Source organism: Puntigrus tetrazona, unplaced genomic scaffold (genome assembly GCF_018831695.1).
Source record: "Puntigrus tetrazona isolate hp1 unplaced genomic scaffold, ASM1883169v1 S000000095, whole genome shotgun sequence".
Taxonomy (NCBI): Eukaryota; Metazoa; Chordata; class Actinopteri; order Cypriniformes; family Cyprinidae; genus Puntigrus; species Puntigrus tetrazona.
Genome location: NW_025047772.1, coordinates 45980 through 67012, shown reverse-complemented (window position 1 = coordinate 67012; position 21033 = coordinate 45980). Strand labels below are relative to the sequence as shown.

At 37.2% G+C, this 21033-nt stretch overlaps 1 protein-coding gene across 1 annotated transcript; it reads left to right on the top strand.

The window, feature by feature from the left end:
• Nucleotides 1–535: 535 nt before the first annotated feature.
• On the top strand, nt 536–20855 carry col4a2 (collagen, type IV, alpha 2). Its single transcript, XM_043229792.1, has 44 exons — nt 536–668; nt 1108–1152; nt 1311–1427; nt 1530–1598; nt 1750–1785; nt 2542–2595; nt 3187–3222; nt 3364–3405; nt 3497–3565; nt 3655–3699; nt 3878–3931; nt 4111–4146; nt 4243–4287; nt 4368–4419; nt 5236–5352; nt 6083–6229; nt 6422–6493; nt 7021–7169; nt 7498–7570; nt 7650–7756; nt 7849–8032; nt 8506–8547; nt 9825–9899; nt 9994–10092; nt 10203–10424; nt 10774–10935; nt 11512–11682; nt 12650–12793; nt 13189–13320; nt 13526–13707; nt 13812–13875; nt 13979–14053; nt 14144–14251; nt 14334–14441; nt 14639–14710; nt 14850–14975; nt 15080–15196; nt 15414–15575; nt 15779–15877; nt 16211–16357; nt 16481–16597; nt 16809–17000; nt 18336–18622; nt 18699–20855. Exons 1-44 carry the CDS (start codon nt 648–650, stop codon nt 18951–18953), a joined length of 4728 nt encoding a protein of 1575 aa, XP_043085727.1. The 5' UTR covers nt 536–647; the 3' UTR covers nt 18954–20855.
• The last annotated feature ends 178 nt before the right edge of the window (nt 20856–21033 follow it).

Sequence of the window (21033 nt, the reverse complement as noted above, 5' to 3'; positions counted from 1 at the left end):
ACAAATGCATACAGTACTTTGCTTAATATATATATATATATATATATATATATATATATATATATATATATATATATATATATATATATATATATATATATATCAAAAGAAAAAGTGTGGTAGTTAAAGAAATATGTTTTATAGTCAGTAGTTTACAGTCATAAACTAGTCAGTGTTTGACATAATATATGTTTTTCAGTAAATACATTAATATTATAACTTTATTTTTATATATTTTTAAAGATAATATTTTATAATATACTGGTTTATTATATCAGTGCAGCATTAATATTATTAACATTGCATTGCTTCATACTTAACACAGGTTTAATGCTTATTCACCTTAGATTTTAATTTCAGTAAACCGTGCATTGTAATTTTTTTTATGTTTCACTTATTACACTTCATTCATTACGTAATAAATAAAAAAAATGAATAAATAGAAATGAGGTAAACCTGTCGCACCTACTTTATCTTATTCAAATCTGTGTGTCATTTAAACTCATTAGTAAGTTTCTGTATGTGGACTGCAGGGACTGCCTGGACCCCTCGGTCCACAGGGGCACACGGGCCCTAACGGCCGGCCAGGAGACCATGGCCTCCAGGGTCCTAAAGGAGAGAAAGGAGACCGTGGTAGAGGAGGCTTTATGGGTCCAAAAGGAAGTGTGGTGAGTGGCTCTTGGTCTCCAAGAACTTAACTCAATAGGTTTAGATGGAATTTAGCAGATATTACATTTCTGCTTATTCATCTTGATAAAATGAATGTTTAAAAAAAAGCATAGGAGGTTTTTATAAGGCTAGTCAATCTAAATAATACGATCATAAAAAATGCATTTTAGTCCAAAGATTTGTAATCGTTACCTTATATTGCTAATATTTGATTTTATTTAGTGTGATGGTCACATAAGGTCAAGCCGCAAAAGTTAAAATATTTCAGTAGCAGCAATAATACACACAATGTCTAAGTGATACATAACTTTTCTCTTTTTAGCCTTTTTTATTGTATTTGGCTGATCTCTTTAAAACCATCTCAAGATAAAAGTGCTTCTGAGAGTAAAACTTCTACATGAGACGAGATGAAATGCTCTTGTGTTTGTCTTTCTTTAGGGAATGGAGGGTGTCCCAGGGTTTAATGGAGCAGATGGTGTTCCGGTGAGTGTCATTTTGTTTATATTCACAGTATTACCTTTAATGCTGGCATTAGGCATAAAAAAGAGTTGTAGAAAACTACAATGTGAGAAACTGAAAAAATAATCATGGAAATAAACAAATATGCTGATCAAAGGTGTTTGTTTCTGATCTCTCATCAGGGCCATCCCGGGCCATCTGGGCCTCGAGGAAAACCAGGGGCTGACGGTTGCAACGGAACCCGGGGAGAATCAGGAACATCAGGCCTTCCAGGAATTGATGGTGGATCTGGAATATCAGTATGAGTGCTCTTTTAAACTTTGCTCAATGCTTTTTTTTTTCTGTCTTTCGATCAATTTGTCTCCGTGTTCTTGCCTTTCTTTAAATGTAATATTCTTTAGGGTGGGCCAGGAATGAAGGGAGAGAAGGGTGACCCTTTGGATCTGTGGATCTATATGGAAACATTAAGGGTGAGAGGAACTAAATGTTTCGCCGGGCAGGATACCAGAAACCAGTTTTAGTTTACCTTAACCCTTTATTATGTTTATATTCAATATGAATTGAGTAAATGCATTCGATTTAGTTTTAAAAAACGCATCGTAATTCTCTGACGTTTTACAGGGTGATCCAGGACCACCAGGTTTTCCAGGATTAGCTGTAAGTGTGATTTTTATCATCTGTCTTGTGACTGAAGCTGAGGCTATGTTTACACGACAACGATGTAGTGAAAAACTGAAACATTTTTGCATTGTTTGTAAAAGTTTTATGTTTATGCAAAAATTGTATTTACACACATGCACACACACACACACACACATATATATATATATATATATTATATATATTATATATTCTGTCACCCTAACTGTCACCCTAGTTAGTAGACAGTACCTGAAGGGAAATTATAAATATATGATGTATCCATCTTTTCTTCAATGAGGAAGTAAGCCTATTGGTGAGGTTTCCAGTTCATTAGACTATAAGTTATATGTAAATAACAAGGGGAATAACAACATGAAGCAAATAGTAAAACTGTAACCAGTGTGTTCATAATTAAGATAATACATTAAAATAACATGACAGAATACCCATAGAATTTGCCATTTTTACTTCAAGAAAAAGGTGGATATGATGCATCTTCACTGGTAGTTTTATTATTGATGGAGCAAATACACACTCTTCTAAAGTAGCACTAGCATACTGTTACATATGTTTGTGGTTGCGTTTAAAATCGACAAGTGCTTGACGTCACAGTTTTACAGATTCCTGTATTGGCGTTTACACGGAAATGATAACAGTGGTGTTTTCAAAAACGAGCACTTTGAAACCCGTTTTCAAAGATATGCATTTTCAGTCCCTTAAACGGCATTGTCATGCGAACAGCCCCTAAAGCATTTTATTTGACCATTACAGGGTCCAACTGGTAACCCGGGGTACAGAGGAGTGCCAGGAACCCAAGGTTATTGGGTGAGTAAGCGACACAAAATAACACTGCTGATATATGTAATGAGGCTGCCCCAGCCCAGAGCTGTACACCATCTTACATCACATGCTGTTACTGATAAACATGGTGCAGGAGAGCCGTTTGATGCAGCCGACAGAATGCAGTTATTTGCCCCTAAAATTTAGTATACAAGGACAAAAATGGGTTTATCATTTGAAAAGGTTCAGAGAGTGATTTTTTTTTTCAGAATATCTACAATTTCTATCAAAAAGGTAATATTGTGTGGAATTTTGATCACAATAGGGCAGTATTGTCTGTTTTGCTCAGTCCTACAAATAAAAATAGATGCGAATATAACTTTTACAGAACAATTTGAACAAATCAAGTGAGCCGATGAACCAGGCATCCATATTAAAGACAGTCACTTGATTTGTATGAATCTGCCATTTTAACAAATCGGTTGAATGAATGACTGATTTAAGTATTTAGAGTATCATAATTTCTTATCCCAAATCAATCACTAATAATTAGTAATGCCTAGTTATTATATTAATATTCTCTTTGCTTTATTTCAAATCTGGAATCACTGCTTCTTACATATTATTTTTCTTTAGGGTCCAAATGGCATTAAAGGTTTTAAAGGACAAAAGGTAAGTGAAACAAAATGTTTTGCTTATTTTATTTTTTTAAGATGCATGTTTTACGATAGCATATGTTGTTGCGTGTCCTCTTTACATCACTTTGGTATATAAACATCTTCAATCTGATGTTAATGTGCTCTCTCTGTACAGGGTGAGAGCAGTAAAAAAATAAAAGGAATGAAAGGAGAATTGGTGAGACCATTTTTTGTGTCTTATATCAAACTAATATCAGGGTCTATAATCTGCACTGTTAACCGATATGTGTTTTAAATCCACACCACAGGGTGAGACTGGAGAGCCGGGCCCACCAGGACCTTACTCAGAAGTCCGTACAATCCCTCCAGAATGGCAGGCAAGAAGGACATGAGTTCATGAAAATATTACAAATATCTTCTCTCAGGGGAACAAGCGATCAGTCTACTCTCTCCTTTGTTTTAACAGGGCGAAAAGGGCTTTAAAGGTTCTAAAGGTGAAGCAGGAGATATGGTAGGTGGCTTTTTTTAATATAAAAATTAATTTTAAGAATTTTGGTCTGATTTTTAATGGTCATATAAAATAAATAAATAAAATATAAAAACTGAGTTAAAAATAACCAGCAGTGTTTCACCACTGAGTGAACCTACTGGGGCTTGATAACAATATTTTGTATTATCAATTATTTTAGGGCTATTTACCTACCAAAGGAGAGACGGGTGTGTCAGGGTTTCCAGGACAACGGGTATGATTGATTAACCCTATGTTTAAAAGAAATAAACCATCATAGTTGTATCAACCTGCCATGTTTGGCACATCAGGCAAAAAAACATCCAACATTTTTTTTTGCTTTTTACTAATCTATGAATGTTTTTCATTTAACTTTTTAATGTAATATATTTAACAAATTCTTATCAATTGCAGGGATACCCAGGGCGAAATGGCTTGCCAGGACCAACGGTATATTATTTTGATCATTTTTCCCAACGGTGCATTGCCATTTGTGTGGTCTTGTGTAGAAGTATTTCTTAAGCAAGTCTCTCTCCATTCATACAGGGTGACACTGGACTACCAGGTTTCCCAGGAAATTTTGGCCGCAAGGTATGAATCTGTTACCTTGCCTAACTTACCGTTCAAACTGCATCAAAAGTTGTATGACCTAAATGCATATCAATTAACAGGGAGAAAGAGGAGAACCTGGAGAGCTGACAGGACCTTTTGGTGATGACGGAGGTACTAAATATAATGCAAAAAATATTACAGCTGTTTAATATCTGCTGTTTTAGTAGTCCTAATCTACTTTTCAATAAACATTCCAGTTTCTCAATATTTTTCTTACTTTGCTTCCTTTGTTTCTCTCGCTTATGTAGTGGGTCCCAAGGTGGCCGCGGGTCCTTAAAAAGTCTTAAATAATGTTTTGCTAATAATGGCCTTAAAAGTCTTTAAAAAACCAGTGAAGCATCAAAACGCGAGAATGGTTCTTCTGCTTTTATTAGCCTTTATTGAATGGGAACAGCGATTGATAATGGATAATGTATTTCTGCTATCAAGGTCGCGCTAGTAGGGCTCACTCTGTTTGTCTATTTGTGGGAGACTTCAGAACAAATGAGCGTGAAAGCAAACATACAAACTCAATCATTTCAAATGTCGTTATCCAAAGTTTTATATTTAAAGTATTGAAACGTGTGCATTTGTAAATAAATGCAATAATAATACAATTTGGTCTTCGTAAATGTAAATAAAAAATATGCAGATGTAATTATGTAAAAGCTGGTAGAGCACTGATGAAAATATTGCATCAGAATAAATTTACACCACCACAAATCTATGATGCATTTGTGGGAATATTTTGCATGGAACATTGTCTGCTGCTACAAAAAAGTTCACTGTATATCTATAAATATAATTAATTACAGCAGATTGTTTTCTTTTTACTTTAAACACTACAATATTCCATATCCACATGTAATATAATGTGTATTTCCATTACAGGTTTAGGTCTTAAATTGATATTAAAAAGTCTTAAATTTAACTTGTTCATGTCTGCAGACACCCTGGGTCCTCCAGGCCCGCCGGGAGAGCGCGGGCCAATCGGAAATTATGGTGCTAAGGGCGTTAAAGGACAGCCGGGTCCCCCAGGCCCCCCTGCCACTGAACAACAACAAGGTTTTTTTTTTTTTCATTTTTCTTTGCCAAGCTTTGAGTTCAATGAAACTGCTTGGATGTCATTCCCATTGTGAGACAAATAACCCAAAATTATGAATAGCATGCACTAAAAAAGGTTTGCCCTCTGTCACAACTCTTAATTTGACTCACACTTATGTTGTCAAAACTTTACTTTATTTTTCAAATTCTAAATATTTCAAATGACTTTAATACTTTATTTCCACAGTAACGAAACACCAGTAACAATTTCACCTCTGTTAAAACTCAATTGTCATGCTAGGCATATGAACGGGTATTTATGTGCCAAAAGTCTTACTTCCTGGTTTGTACAAGTTTATGAGAGATTCTATCGTTGGTCTTCATGACGTAGACACTGAGGGAACCATTAGAAATTCTTCATCAATATCAAACCCCAAACTTATCTTTTTGACAGTTTCGAGATGAAAGATTTTTATAGCAGATGAATCATATGGACTTAATTTATGGTACTTATATGGTGCTTGACAGCCTGTGATCTCTGTATACCATTTTTGTGTAAGAAAGAACAGTGAAAGCACCTTCTTTTGTTCTTCCACAGAAGAATGAAAATCATATGGGGTTGGCATAATAATAAAATCATAAGATTTTTGAATGTAACTTTTTATTCATTTTTAACACATTTTTAAACGTATATGAGCTTAGGCATTACTTTAACCAAACTCTGTGACTGAGATGTTTCTCTGATCCCCAGTGGATTTATGGGGTCCTGAAGGACCACAGGGATCAAAGGGAGGCAAAGGTGAAGCTGGAGAACCTGGTAACCCTGCCGCGGAGCCTGGGCCACCTGGCGTCGATGGGCTGCCTGGATTTCCTGGACCACCTGGACCCAAGGGATCATGTAAGTGTTACGTTTTCAAACCAGAACGAAACCTGGTGCCATCACTAAATGCTACATTTTCATTTCTTATATTATTATATCTGTGTTGAAATCAGATGTACTGCTTAATCATTTTCTGCTTTAACATTGTCCCGTAACTTTGCAACGAAATACTACAAAGAAGTATTAAATATTATTTATGTCTTGATACAGTGGAAGAATTCTTCAAAGGTGCACCGGGATCACGTGGACGTCCAGGAAGTGCAGGGAAAAAGGGACCAAAGGGTAAGAACAGTGCAAGTCAGTTAATAAACTGCTGTGTCTATTAGGATGCCATGAAGATAGCATGATGTTACAAAAAAGAAAAACAATTAGTAATGATTCTCAGCACACCTGACAGCAATAGATAGGTGTGTAAGAAACAAAGACCAGCAAGGTCAAAAAAAAAAAAAAAACAGATCCCACACACTATGCAAAAAAGTATTGTTACCCATGAAATGATAACATTAACTTCTTTTTTTCCACTAGTGCAGAACTCACACTGTGCACATTTTGGCCATTGTTGTTATTGTTGTTTACTTGTAGTGTAAAATTTGTGTACATTCATATGCATACTTGTGCGGTCAAATTGTAAACACGAAACATTTCGCAATTAATATTTAGTAACGTTTCACATATCACATACTGCAATAAGTATTATCACGAACTAAATACAACATAATAAACAGCATATGTCTACACAGACGGCAACACACATTTGTTGTCTTTGTTTATCCTGCTGTACTGGTAATGATTTTATATTATTTGATCAGGTGACCATGGTCCTTGTGATTGTGATGTAAAATCCCCGCCTGGTCCTCCGGGTCCTCCTGGTGATGATGGGGATATTGGCATGATAGGCGAGTGGGGTCAGCAGGGTGATCAGGGAGAGCCGGGAACCACAGGTGTGAATGGGATGCCTGTAAGTAGACATGCATCGTGTCTTCATGCCTCGTTCATGAAAAGCGTACCCAAAACTGTTCCTAACCTTATGTTTATACCGGTATGTCGGTAACCACACAGTTAACATCATAGCTGACTTCCATAGCATGGGAAAAAAATTACATACTATGGAAGTAAATGGCAACAGTTTGGTTAAAAACACACACAGATTTGAAACAACTTGAGATTGAGAAAATGACGGCAGAAATAAAATTTTCTGGATGAACTATCCCTTTAAGATCACATGGGATTTGAAACTCTTTGCATCTGATAATGCATTTACTTTGGCAATTTTTGCAATTTAACAGGGTTTCCCTGGTGTAAGAGGATCACCTGGCCCCAAAGGCATAAAAGGAGAATCAAGATTCGCTACTCAGAAAGGTGCAATAATCTTCTATTACATGTTACACTTGTGAGTAGACATACATGCTAATATTTGGCCTGCACTTGTGAAATACAGGACAACATGGTGACCCAGGGGTCCCAGGTGTAAGTGGCTCTCCAGGAGTGCAAGGAAGGCCTGGGCTTGACGGAAGAAATGGTGAACCAGGTTTTCAAGGACCTACTGTGAGCCTGATCACTCAAAAACTACACTAAATGGATATCAGTCGAGTGATGCAGTGTAATTCATAACCATCTACATGCTCACTGTCCTGCAGGGGGAGGGTCCGGTAGGTGAGCCTGGAGACAAAGGATACCAGGGTGGGGATGGTCCTCCGGGTCTAATAGGTCCAAAAGGACAACCTGGTCAAGTTCTCAGAGCAACTAAAGGTCTAAGGGGTCTTCCTGGAGATGAAGGACGAGCTGGTGTCGAGGGAGATCAAGGATTACCTGGTATCCCAGGTGTGTTACAGTATTATTTTAATATCATTGATATACTATATAGTTTTGTTTATATTGTAAATTTTATTTTATTTTTAGGCTTTGTTAGCGTATTAATTGTAGTAATGTTTTTTAGCATTTAGTTTTTTAGTTCATAATGTATGTTTAATTTAATTAATTGATTTATTTTCGTTGCTTTAGTACTTAAAGATGACGTATGTAAGATTGAATTTGCCTGAAATATTAATAAACATTTTTTTTGGCTTTAGAAGATTCAAAAACTTAAATATAACACCTTTAAAGATAAACTAAAATGAGAAATTTTGTATTTGCAACTAGCTGAAATAAAATATGCTTTATTTTATTTCAGTTAACATTTATATCTAGTAGCATTTTTTATTGTTTTAGTGTTTAACTATGGTTTAACTATAGATTTCTTTTAATCATCTACCTTTTATTATTTTATTCATATCTATCTGACATGTGTTTTACAGGAGACTGTAGTGCACAAGGAGAAGATCAGTGGAGTATTTCAGGTAAAGATATCTCTCCTGTCTCACCATATTGCTGTCATTCCACTATATGTAGTTTTTATAAATGTATTTTTGCATTATTCCACCTCATCAGATTAAATTGGCTTGAGAATTGTCTTGTACTACTTTTTCTTCTTGTTCTTCTATTTCTATAGCTAAATCCTATAACATTCATAGAGGGAACAGTGAAACTCAAGTGAAGAACAAGGCTTAACAACTCCTCCCTGACAACTAGTTTTTGCTGAAGTTAGCTGTTTATAAACTTATCAATCAATTTTATTTATATAGCGCTTTTAACAACACCGACTGTATCAAAGAACTGAACAGTATAAAATAGGAGCACATGATAGGGATGTATAATGACGAGATTGAACAAATTCGATTTATTTATTTTTTTTGCTATATTATGTATTTATTAGTTTTCAAAATAAGTTTGTAAATGCAGGCAATTACATTTTTTCAGATTAACAAATATATATAATATTAAGCTGAGTATGATTTAATGCTGCACTACGCAGATTGATCAAATTCTGACTTGAAACTGAATTAAACTTCAGACCCCACCTATGTCACGTGTCTGTCACGTGTGGCACCAAAGTACAGCGAGAGCGATTTCAGCTCAGTTTCTCCAGAGCGACTCCAGGAGCACTGATGACGACACAGCTGTTTCACGATTCACCACATGACAACAATCACATGTCTTTCGGGTTTATTCTAAACTTTTCAATACCACAGATCTGTTTTTTAGAACAGTAAACGCCTTTTAAATGTACAAATAATGCTACATTGCGTCACGAATATCATAAAAGACTGATAAAAGCATATTTACCCCACTTTAGTAGTATTTAAATAGTATACGATTATGTTGAGCTTTATTCTTGAACAGATGGTGCTTTATTAAGCAGTGTTTCTATATTTGACGAATATTGCATTTAATTCACTTCATCTGTGAAAGAATATGCAAACAACCCAAGACCATCAATAACAGGAGCAGAAAGTGTCCACAAAGTGACCAGCTCTAAACAGCTACTCTCATTGACCACCATCTGTAGTCAAATGCACCTTTAGCTCAGTTAACTGCTTAATTTACAAAATCTGTTAAAACGTTAGGTGTGATGTGTATTTCATTATTAACAACACTACAGATTTCTGGTTCTAGTATGTGTTGTTTCAGTTGGATCCATACAAAGCAAAAGTTTAGACCAAACATGATTTTGATGTGATATTTAAAACTCTAAAATTGTGTTTGTGTTTTTTCTATCATGTTAATCCTTTTATAGTGGAATGTATTGGTGATCCTGGGCCACCTGGAGAGAGAGGGCAGCCTGGACTTCCAGGGTTAGATGGATTTCCAGGTACTTGATGTATAATTGTAAGATTTTGTTACTGTAAAAAATATATTTCTTCATTTATGGTTACATTATGGCTGCCTGTATATGTATGTTCAAGGACTGCCGGGTGAAAAAGGTTCACCGGGTCTTTTTGGAGAACTTGGAGCCAAAGGAGAAAAAGGTCAACCAGGAAGAGGAGGCCCACCTGGGCCAAGAGGTAATCATTGGGAGGCCTGTGCATTTCTTTGCATTTTATTGAGACATTTTTTCATATATTTCTGACTGTCTCCTTTTCTCAGCTCTGATAATTTGATTTTGACCACATAGGTTTTGTTGGACCTCGGGGTGACTTAGGATTTCCTGGCACCAAAGGTGTGGAAGGAACTCCAGGTCTTTCTGGCCAACCAGGTTTGGATGGTCTTTTAGGGGGAAAAGGTGAACATGGTGAAGTTTTAGGAGCTTCTCATGGCACCGCTGGAGACCCGGGACTGCCTGGACAGAGGGGTGTCACTGGTCTTCCAGGAGACCCAGGACCTCAAGGACACCAAGGTGAGAAACCCATCTGTTAAACCCATAGTGATTAATATATGCTGAATCTATAGATTTAGCAGTCTTTGTAATACTACTTCAAACCTTTTCATAGCTTGTATTGGCAAACATTTCTGTTGTAGTTTCTTTCTATTGCGTGGAAATGTCATAGCAATGTTTTATTGTTGTTATTATTATATGAATAGTATTTTATTGTTGTGCGTATGTGGATCTTTTCTCTGATTGCAAATCCTATTTAAAGTTTTATGCCACTACATGCAACTTTTTGAAGCTCAGAAGTGACAGTCTGTCTATGATTAAGATGACTCCATTGTTCTTGAGACTCACTAAAGGATGTAATGCCACACAGGAATGGAGGGAATGCCAGGCATGATTGGCCTTAGGGGTGAAAGTGGTCCTCCAGGTCTTCAAGGAGAGATAGGAACTACTGGGCCACCAGGAACATTTGGCTTTCCTGGCCAGCCTGGTCAAGTAGGACCTCCCGGGCCATCTGGAAAAACTGGAGAACCAGGTAACTGATACTAAAATCCTAGGTTTAAAATGTATGCCAGTTTACTAAACTCTTATTAGGGGTTTTTACAGGTGGTTAAAGAATCTCTTTATAAGACGTAGCCACTAAGGTGGTCCCTAAGAATTAAATTTCCCCTAAGGCAATTGTTCTGGTTGTGTGCACATTGCCAGTAGGAACTCTGAAGTGATGTAAATTGCCCGACATCAATATAATTTAAGTGCTGCAGTGATGTTGGTCCATTTAGCACTGTTTGCATGTTTGTAAATGAGTACAACCAATCAGCATACAACAGTTTCTCACTCACTCCCATTTCCTGTGGTACACATGCCAGAAAGCCAAAAATCTGCTACTTCCCCATTCTTCCCATGTGAATGCCCCTATTGCCTGATTTTTCTTTACTCTCTGGTCCAGCACTACAATATAAATAATTAAATTGTTTTGATTTTTAAAGATTTTAAAATCTAAAAATCTTTAAGGGTTGATTGGTGGTGCATATAATACGTTACACTTGATTTAAGTGGACCGAAGCAAAATGTCTTTCTTCCAAAAATGTGTAAATATTTGGGGTCTCTGTAGGTCCAAGTGGAGAAAGTGGAGATCAGGGAGACCCAGGCTTTTCTGGGCCCACAGGAATAAAGGGTGTCACTGGAGAACCGGGAAAATTTGGTCTACAAGGAAATCCTGGGTCACCAGGAGACCAAGGACAACAGGGGGCATTTGGTATTGATGGCCTAACAGGTTTAAAAGGTCAGTTGCCTTTTCTATATGTTATGTTGATATATTATATCCCTTTTATAATTGGAATAAGTCATTATGCATAACAAAAAAACATTTACACTGTATTGCCAAAAGTATTGGGACACCTCTTTCTAATAAACATGTTTGACTACTTTAGCAATCTCCATGAGTACAAATTCTAGGCCTGGTTTTACAGACAGGGCTTAGACTAAGCCAGGATTAGGCCATACTTCAATTAGGACATTTAAGTAATTTTTAAAAACATTTTGAAACCGCTAAAACTTACATTTTAGTCTCGAATTATGCTTAAGCCTTGTCTGTGAAACCGGGGTTAATGTTTAAATGATAATGATATTCTAAGGATTTGTATGCTTCTAATTTTATTGCAACAGTTTGGCCAGAACCCTTTTCTATTCTAGCATGACACTGCAAGGTTCAAAAGGAAATTAATTGTGGAAGAACTTGAGTTCTAATCATAGTCCTACTCCTAATCCCAATTGAAGACCACAGGTCTAGGTTTAAAGCAGATCATGAACCTTAAACTCCAAGAAGACCAATGATTTGTACATAGGGGTACAGTCAATGTAGACACCTCCAGTACTGTTGCAACAGAGATGAAAATACAGTACAAATTTTAAATACATGAATTGTGTTTTCATCTCTCTTGCCACAGTTTTGGAAGTGTTTTTTCTATGTTAAAGAAGGGGGTGTTTCGATACTTTTGTCCATATAGTGTATGCACAAGTCGTTGGTGTTTGGTGACAAGTTTTTATATTATTATATGCTTAATTATTAAGATTCATACACATGGAGATTATTACAGTAGTCAACTTGTTCCTTAGAAGGGGTGTCTTAATACTTTTGGCAATATAGTAGTGTAGCCATTATCAATTAAGCAATTTGTTGATCAATGATGGTGCTTAAAATAAAAATGTTAAATGAAATTCAAGAACTGCATTGTTTCTTAACAATAAAGGGTCCAAAGGTGGTCAGGGCATGACAGGTTTCCCTGGAATGCCTGGTGAGCATGGTTTTAAGGGCATTTCTGGACTGAAAGGAACATTAGGTGATCCAGGACACCAAGGTGCAAAAGGATATCCTGGCAGTCCAGGTCTAAGAGGTGAATAAAGAGCATGATTGTCGATGTGTGTTCAATATATACACAATATATAATGTAATGTTAATGTTAAGGGTCATATCATACATTTATTTTCCCCACTAATAAAGTTAATAATTTCTTATTTTTTATTACCATTTTTAATTTGATTAGATTTTTTTCCCCCATCTAATATTGTTGTTGTTTTGTTTTTGCATTCCCATCTTTTTTTGTAACAGATACATAAAACAATACTAAGATTACACTAAACCTTTTTGCAACTTATATTTAGGAGCTTGTACTAGGGAACACATTTTGCACTGATTCCTTGTGAGATGGTCTTTAATATCGCAACTGTCATTGTAGTCTTACTGTATAATTGACTGGTTTTGAATGTCTTGTCTGTGCTTGCTTTCAAGGTGACAGAGGGTTGATGGGGCCTCCAGGTGAAAAGCTAGATGTTTATATGACACCACATATGAAAGAGGTCATGAAAGGAGCTAAAGGTGACCATGGAAAAATGGGAGATTCTGGCTTCACTGGTCCCAGAGGTAACTACACTTATATTAATCTACTACTCAAGGGCACAAAATATTTCATGTCAACTGCAGAAGCAAGAGCTCTTCATATGGCGATTATTTACATTTCTGCATATTGTCAGTGTGGAATCACAATAACTTTATTAAAGGAAATAAAGCTAAATGTTTTCTTACAGACAGACACCTATAGCCTTTCTTTCAACTTGTCTTTGGCCAGGTACAAAAGGTTTTCCAGGTTTTCCAGGAATAGAGGGTAAAGATGGACATCCGGGTAAACCCAGTGATACCAAAGGTACTGCAGGTTTCCCTGGAGTAGAAGGATTTCCAGGCCAAAAGGGAATGCCAGGGTATAAAGGAGAGTCTGGAATTGAAGGTTTTCCTGGAATGCCTGGACCCAGGGTATGACAATGAGCTCCATCTCCCTCTGAAAACCATTTATGATTTAAAACAGAATCTCCTTGTATCTTATATTCTCTTAAATGTTCATTGTGTTTAAAACGCAGGGTGAAAAAGGCAAGTCTGGTGCTTATGGACGGACTGGAGAATCTGGAATCAAGGGAATAAAAGGTGCTCTTAAATAAACCTCTAAAATGCCCATACGTGCTGTACTTAATACGTGAGTTCATTTGAAAAATGGCCAAAAAGGTTTACGTAGCAATCTTTATTTAAGGTGAATTTGGTCCTGCCATTTCTCTTCCGGGAGCAACGGGACTGAGAGGTGAAACCGGCCTGCCTGGACCTTTTGGTAAGAGACGCATCAAACAGTATGATGTTATTTTACGGTCTCTATTATTGAATTGCTTCTACAATAATTTTGTTAATGTATGTTGGCTAGGTGAAAAGGGACTCATAGGTAAAACTGGAGACAGAGGAGGTCCTGGTTTTGATGGCATCGAAGGGATGAAAGGCTATGCTGGAGAACCTGGAAAAGTTGGACTACCAGGTACATGAGTCTTGTTCATTATCCTTTGTTTTAACTGTTTCATTGTTTATGAAATGTTTTTAACTAAATCATTTTGTACAAGGCTCTGATGGCCTACAAGGTTTCCCAGGAACCCAGGGTCAAAAGGGCTGGCCTGGTGTGCCTGGACAGGCAGGAACCCCTGGAATCCAAGGCCAACCAGGACAAAAAGGTCTGTAGGTCTTCTAATTGTCATATTTAATGAAAAGCAACATATCTTTGCAAATTTGTGTGTAAGTTTAAAACGTGCTTTTTCTGTAAAGGTGGTTTTAAACAGTATGGATTGCAAATATTTGTTGTCTAGTCTTTTGACTTGCAAACACTAAAGAGGGCCGATATATAATGTTGGCTGGCTTATATTTCCTGTAGGATTTCCTGGCCTTAAAGGCATTTTTGGATTGGATGGCCTAAAAGGTCAAAAGGGTATCAAGGGTGTTGCAGGTACCTCTAGAGCATATAACAGATCACATATATGAATAATAATTTTCATTTCAGAGACGTTTGTTGTTGTTTTATTTTATTGTCATGTATATACAGAAATTACGTCTTTGATATGTTGGTATGTTTTGTCCCTTGCAAGGTTCTGACAGGTTGGGTCCTTCTGGTGAGCCAGGAGCAAAAGGAGAGAAAGGAGAGACTGGCATCTCCAGCACAGAGTCTGGTGTCCCGGGAAAGGTGGGATTGAAGGGTTTCGTTGGAGATCCAGGTAGCTCAAAATGCCAAACCTCATATTCTTAATCTGGAGTTTTGTGCATTGTTTATTTGATACAGCTATGCATCAGTTCTACACGGACATTGCTGTGTTTACAGGAAATAAGGGTGAATCTGGGCATCCTGGTGCACCGGGGCCTCAGGGTCAACAAGGATTCTCTGATATAAAAGGAGTGCGAGGCGACTATGGCTATCCAGGTTCACAAGGACTTCCAGGTGAAGGGCTTGTCTAGGCTATTTACAGTACTATGGGTGCTGGCTCTCAATTATTAACAAATATTTGAAATATAATTTAGCAAGTTGAATATGTTTTATAAGTGACTCAAATAAATATTTAGTAATGTATAGCTTATTTCTGAATCTATAATCATCCTTGTAAATGAATTCTGAGAATTTTCCAACTTGTCTGAAAGCTATTGCTGTTATCATTTAGGTTTTCCTGGTCCCAGAGGGGTCCCAGGTGACCCGTCTCCATTTGGAGCAAAAGGACAGAAAGGTATTCCAGGTGATTTTGGATTTACTGGAGAAAAAGGAGTCCAAGGGGATGCAGGACACAAAGGACCGTCAGGGGAACCTGGAGTATCAGGAAGAAAAGGTAGGTCATGAAATATGATTTCATTGCATTGGCAAAATCAAAACGTAAGACCTGTAGTCAGTATGTAAAGACGATTACAACATGTGCATTCTCATCAGATCACATAAAAATCATATTAAATGTCTAGATGTTCACTTCCAGTGTGAGCCTTAAACTTGAAAACAACTGTAATGATCTAAGAATGCATTGTTTCATGAAACAAGGTGAAAAAGGAGAACCGGGAATGATGGGATACCCAGGAAGGCGTGGTTTTGAAGGCGATAGGGGCCCTGTTGGACCTAAAGGAGATACCGGACCCCCAGGTGAGATGAAATGATTTGTTGACACAATCCTTTTAACCACAAATACGATATATCTTTATATTAAAAATCTGAAGTGTGTAATTGTGTAATTTCCCATCCCATCTTAATATAGAAAAAAATAACGGCATGTTTTTTCATTTATATATTTAATTCATATACTTAATCTTTTACTTTTATCTAAATGTGTTGTCTGCAATAGGATGTGGATCTAGATTGTGTAGTGAACATTTAACATGTCTTTTTAATTCAGACCAGATATAATGTCAGAAACATTTATTGCGATGTGCAAAATAATTTTGCATTTCATCCATTATCTCTAACTTGTTGAATCAGGGATTCCTGGCTTACCTGGTGCCAAAGGGCTTCCACCAGTTCCACAGAAACTACCAGGTGAGAGAGGGCCGTCTGGTCTGATGGGTATTCAAGGACCACAGGGAAGAAATGGAAACCCAGGCCCTGTTGGACCTCCTGGGGATGCAGGTAGGAGAATTCAAAGCCTCAAGTTTAAACAAATGTATCCATGAATATTATGCATGAGCTGCTTCTTCTGTGTTGTGGCTGTGCTCCAGAATCACTGTGTAAATTGATATTGTCTGTTTACAGGGGTTTGGGGTCCAAAGGGTGAAAAAGGCATGCCAGGTCTTCCTGGAATACCAGGAAACCCAGGGTTTCGTGGAGATCCTGGACAAATAGGTCACCCCGGTCTTCAAGGCGAAGAAGGTAAATGGTGTGTTTGTGTAAAATGGATGAGGAGTCTGGGATTCTGGGCTAGATAAGTGGATTAAGGATTGTATAGAGACTTGTCACCAAACAAATGTGTGCTTTTCATCTTTACGTAATTTTGGCAACTGGCAATGTAAATGTCATTTTGGTGGTTTGCATGTAAATATTTTTCTGTGCTCACAAGTTGATATTGAATCTCAATCTTCAGGAACCCGAGGGGGCCCTGGTTCACCTGGTCCTATCGGGATGCCTGGGCGCAGTGTCAGCGTTGGCTACCTGCTGGTGAAGCACAGTCAGTCTGAGCAGATCCCCATGTGCCCTGTGGGCATGTCCAAGTTATGGGACGGTTACAGTCTTCTGTACTTTGAGGGACAGGAGAAGGCCCACAACCAAGATCTTGGTAAGTGTAGCAGGCAAAGTTATGAAGTCAATCACAAGATGTACAGTCATTGCATGTCCTACACCACTATTGTTGACACAAATTTAGATACAGAATATGAATGTTGAATACCATGGCACTGTTCAGTGTAGCTTATTAAACTGAACAGGTTGTGTACAGTGTTGCAAAAGTTAAGTAAGTCATGACAGATACTCATTACTTGTAATTCAATCACATTACTTTTTCTAATTAGGAAAAGGAAAATACATCACAGTACTTATCTATCATATGACATATAAAAAACTCCAGTATTGTTTTGGTGTGAACACAAACTTAATTTCAAACCGACTAAAACTAATATAAAATCATAAATAGCAAGTGAATTGCTAAATCGCAGTCCAATGCATAAACCTGCTGGAAAATCGAAGCCATGAATCTAAACTTGTGTTGCAAATTTGAGGTTGATATGTAAAAAAACGTTCATTAAGACTTTGGGTGCAGTACCAAATGTAACTCATTAGATGCCAGTAGAACTCCACAGATTCACACAGATGTTGTAATTAGTGATTTGTAGTTTTTCTCTATGAAATATTACAAGAACGATATTCTTTTATGACTCACATACAAACCACACTCCGGCATCCATACCAACACACCCACACAATTATAGCTGCATTATTTATTCCAATTGGCTCTATAATATGAACAGTTATATGGCACTGTGCTTAAAAATAGCAGTTTTAATGAGTTTCAATGGAGACGTTTTTGTCTAAAAGGTCCTGACTGAACATTTTTTATACCTAGTGCAAAATAGATTTATTAAAGATAATAGGAGTAAAATAGTAAAATTACAATAAAAATACACATCTGTGCCAAAATTGATAATAAAAAGGACAAAAATGTATATATACATATTAAATATACATAGTACACACATATATAATATATAAACAAAAACTTTTATTTTGGATGCGATTCAAATTTTGATTTTTTTTATGCTTTTGAAAGATGTCTCTTATGCTCACCAAGCCTGCATTTATTTGATCAAAATACAGTAAAGACAGTAATATTGTGAAATATTATTACAATTTATTTATTTATTTATTTTTTATGTGAATGTATTTATAAATGTAATTTAGTCCTGTGATGCAAAACTGAATTTTCAGCATCATGACTCTGTGTCTTCAGTGTCACACGATCCTTCAGAAATCATTCTAATATACTGATTTGCTACTCAAGAAACATTTCTTATTATCATCAATGTTGGAAGCGCTGCTAAATATTATTTTGAAGTAATTTCATGAACTACTTTGTGCTTCTCTGAAAGCTCTAACAGGCCTCTGTTTTGTCCTTCAGGTCTAGCCGGGTCCTGTCTCCCCCGATTTAACACCATGCCCTTCCTGTACTGCAATCCCGGAGACGTGTGCTACTACGCCAGCCGCAATGACAAATCCTATTGGCTGTCCACCACCGCACCGATTCCCATGATGCCCGTGGAGGAGACCGAAATAAAACCATACATCAGCCGCTGCTCCGTGTGTGAAGCTCCATCTGTGGCCATCGCCATCCACAGTCAAGATATAACAATCCCACAGTGCCCGGCGGGCTGGAGAAGTCTCTGGATTGGCTACTCGTTCCTTATGGTGAGACTCAGTTTCTAAAATGTTCCACCTCCATCTTGGTAACAGCCCTCTAGCTCATTCTGTGTCTCTCTCGCAGCACACGGCAGCTGGAGATGAAGGCGGCGGTCAGTCTCTGGTCTCCCCAGGATCCTGTCTAGAAGATTTCCGCACAACTCCCTTCATCGAGTGTAACGGGGCCAAGGGTACGTGCCACTATTTCGCCAACAAGCAGAGTTTCTGGTTGACATCCATCGAACAGACCTTCCAGAGTTCCCCGATCTCTGAGACCCTAAAGGCCGGTCAGCTTTTGGCACGCATCAGCCGCTGCCAAGTGTGCATGAAGAACCTGTGAGCTGTAACCCATGAACGACTTTGACACTATTGCAGCAGACCGATCCCTGCCAATACTTCATTCCAAACGTCAAGCGGACGTCACAAGTTAGGCTTTTGAAATTACTTAATGTATTTAATGTATCACATATGACGCCCCCTTCAACACTACTGTGTGCCTTATGACTGAAGATATGTACATGTGCATAATGAGAAGCAAAACGCCAGAGGTGCATGAAAGAATCGATATTTCACAGAATTATTTACTTTTATATATATATGAAATGGTGCTTAGTTTCTAACTTATTACCTCAGCATTATCAGACCTTAATTAATATTACCAAAAACATACAGCTGAACCAAAGAAGCCCGTGCTTATGCACTTCTCCACCCTTCTGTGTTATGAGTAGCACTTTGTGAATAGAGGGGTTGGGAATTAAGAACAGGTTCTTATTCAAAACAAGTTTTTTTTTTCTTTGTTTTTTGTAAAGGCGCTATCTATTTACACTAAACACAGGTAACAGACTTTTATTTACTCTCAATGCAGTTAGCATCGAAGCTAACATGAAACATTCTCAAGATGCTCTCAAAGTTCAAACTTTTCCCGTTTTTAGTCATTTTCTTCTGAAACAATTGGACAGTCATTTAACTTTTTAAATGTTAATAGCCGTTTCTTGAATTTTCAGAGATGTAGCATTTCCATAATGTTTAGCAAAATGACTCGGAAATGAAAACGCGATCTTTGATTTCTCGTAAATGTTATGTTTTTTTGGGGGGGGTTTCAGTTCTGTTAACGATTCTGAAACATCTGCATTCGCCATAATAAAATATGCCAAGCCGATCCATGTTAACCTAGTGCAAGTGAATCAGCTTTCTATTATCAATCGTTTGATTCGATTAAAAACAAACGCAGACGTGGCGCATGACGCGCATCATAAAAATGTAATTTGAAGCAGGGCTGTTGGTTTAATAAATACAACAAAGATTTACAAAGACAGCAAAATATAATCTTCATCATTCGAGAAGGTTTCTAAGGATTGTGACTGAAAATTGTTTTCCAATCATTGTTCATTCTCTCTTTAAAAATGACTAAAACAATCAAAAGAGCCACTGAGTCAAAAAACTGAATCAGAATCAAAACCAGAATCATTTTCATCTATCAGGATCACCGGCATAGTGCTTAACTGTATCGCTACTTTAAATACAGCGTCTTCTGTTAATATTTATGCTTATATAAATATAATTTCACCAAACTTACACTAACACCTTCTGCTGCCTGTACATTATTTTTGCTTTAAACTGAACAGCTCAGCATCAAGTATTACCCCGTATTGTATAATGTTGTCACCTGACGCCATTTATCAGTTACAAACAAAGAGTATGGTGTTCATTGGGTATTCCATTTCATAAAAGGTCATAAACTCTGAGACTTGAAGCTTTTAACTAGAGTTTTGTCCAGTCAGGAGACTCTGGATTGTGGTTTGAGATGAGCACAGATTGCACTGATTTTCTCTGAGGTTTACAGGACACATGTTCAGGTCATTAGAAGACTCGGCTTCAATCTTTGTCCCGCTTTCACGCGCTCAAACAGGCTGTATCTTCTGTAAACAAAGTCTAGGAACAACGGCCGAAGCAAATGTGGGTCACCTAAATGCGGTCCAGCTATTTTGGACTTCGAGCAGCTTTGCCCATTTTCAGTGCACATTGCACAAGTATTATCGTCCTGAAACCACTAACCCGTATTCGACACATTTAAAGAGAACCAGAAACGATTATAATTCAAAACACTTTTCGCATTGAAAACGCGTCACTGCTTTTTTGTATCGGATGTACTTTAAATGTAATTATGTGGAATATTTGAAGACGTCGATTTTGATTTGAAGTGTTATTGAGTAAAAGAACAATAAATGCTTTTTGTTTGTTACGTTTGTGTCCTCCCTTTCTTTATGAAATTAATAGTTTTATTCAGCAACGAAGCAATAATTCGAATACATCTGTAACGTACCAAAATATTCCTATAACACAACAATGAAAATAAGCATACTGAAGTATATGAATAACTTCAATAAGAAATCAGCATCACGTGACACTAAATATTGACG

Excerpts from the sequence above, each read along its gene's own strand:
- col4a2 (XM_043229792.1), top strand. The coding sequence starts at position 648 with ATGGGTCCAAAAGGAAGTGTG. Across the intron at positions 3,406-3,496 it reads AAGGAATGAAAGGAGAATTG|GGTGAGACTGGAGAGCCGGG; the intron begins GTGAGACCATTT and ends TCCACACCACAG. Across the intron at positions 3,566-3,654 it reads CAATCCCTCCAGAATGGCAG|GGCGAAAAGGGCTTTAAAGG; the intron begins GCAAGAAGGACA and ends TTGTTTTAACAG.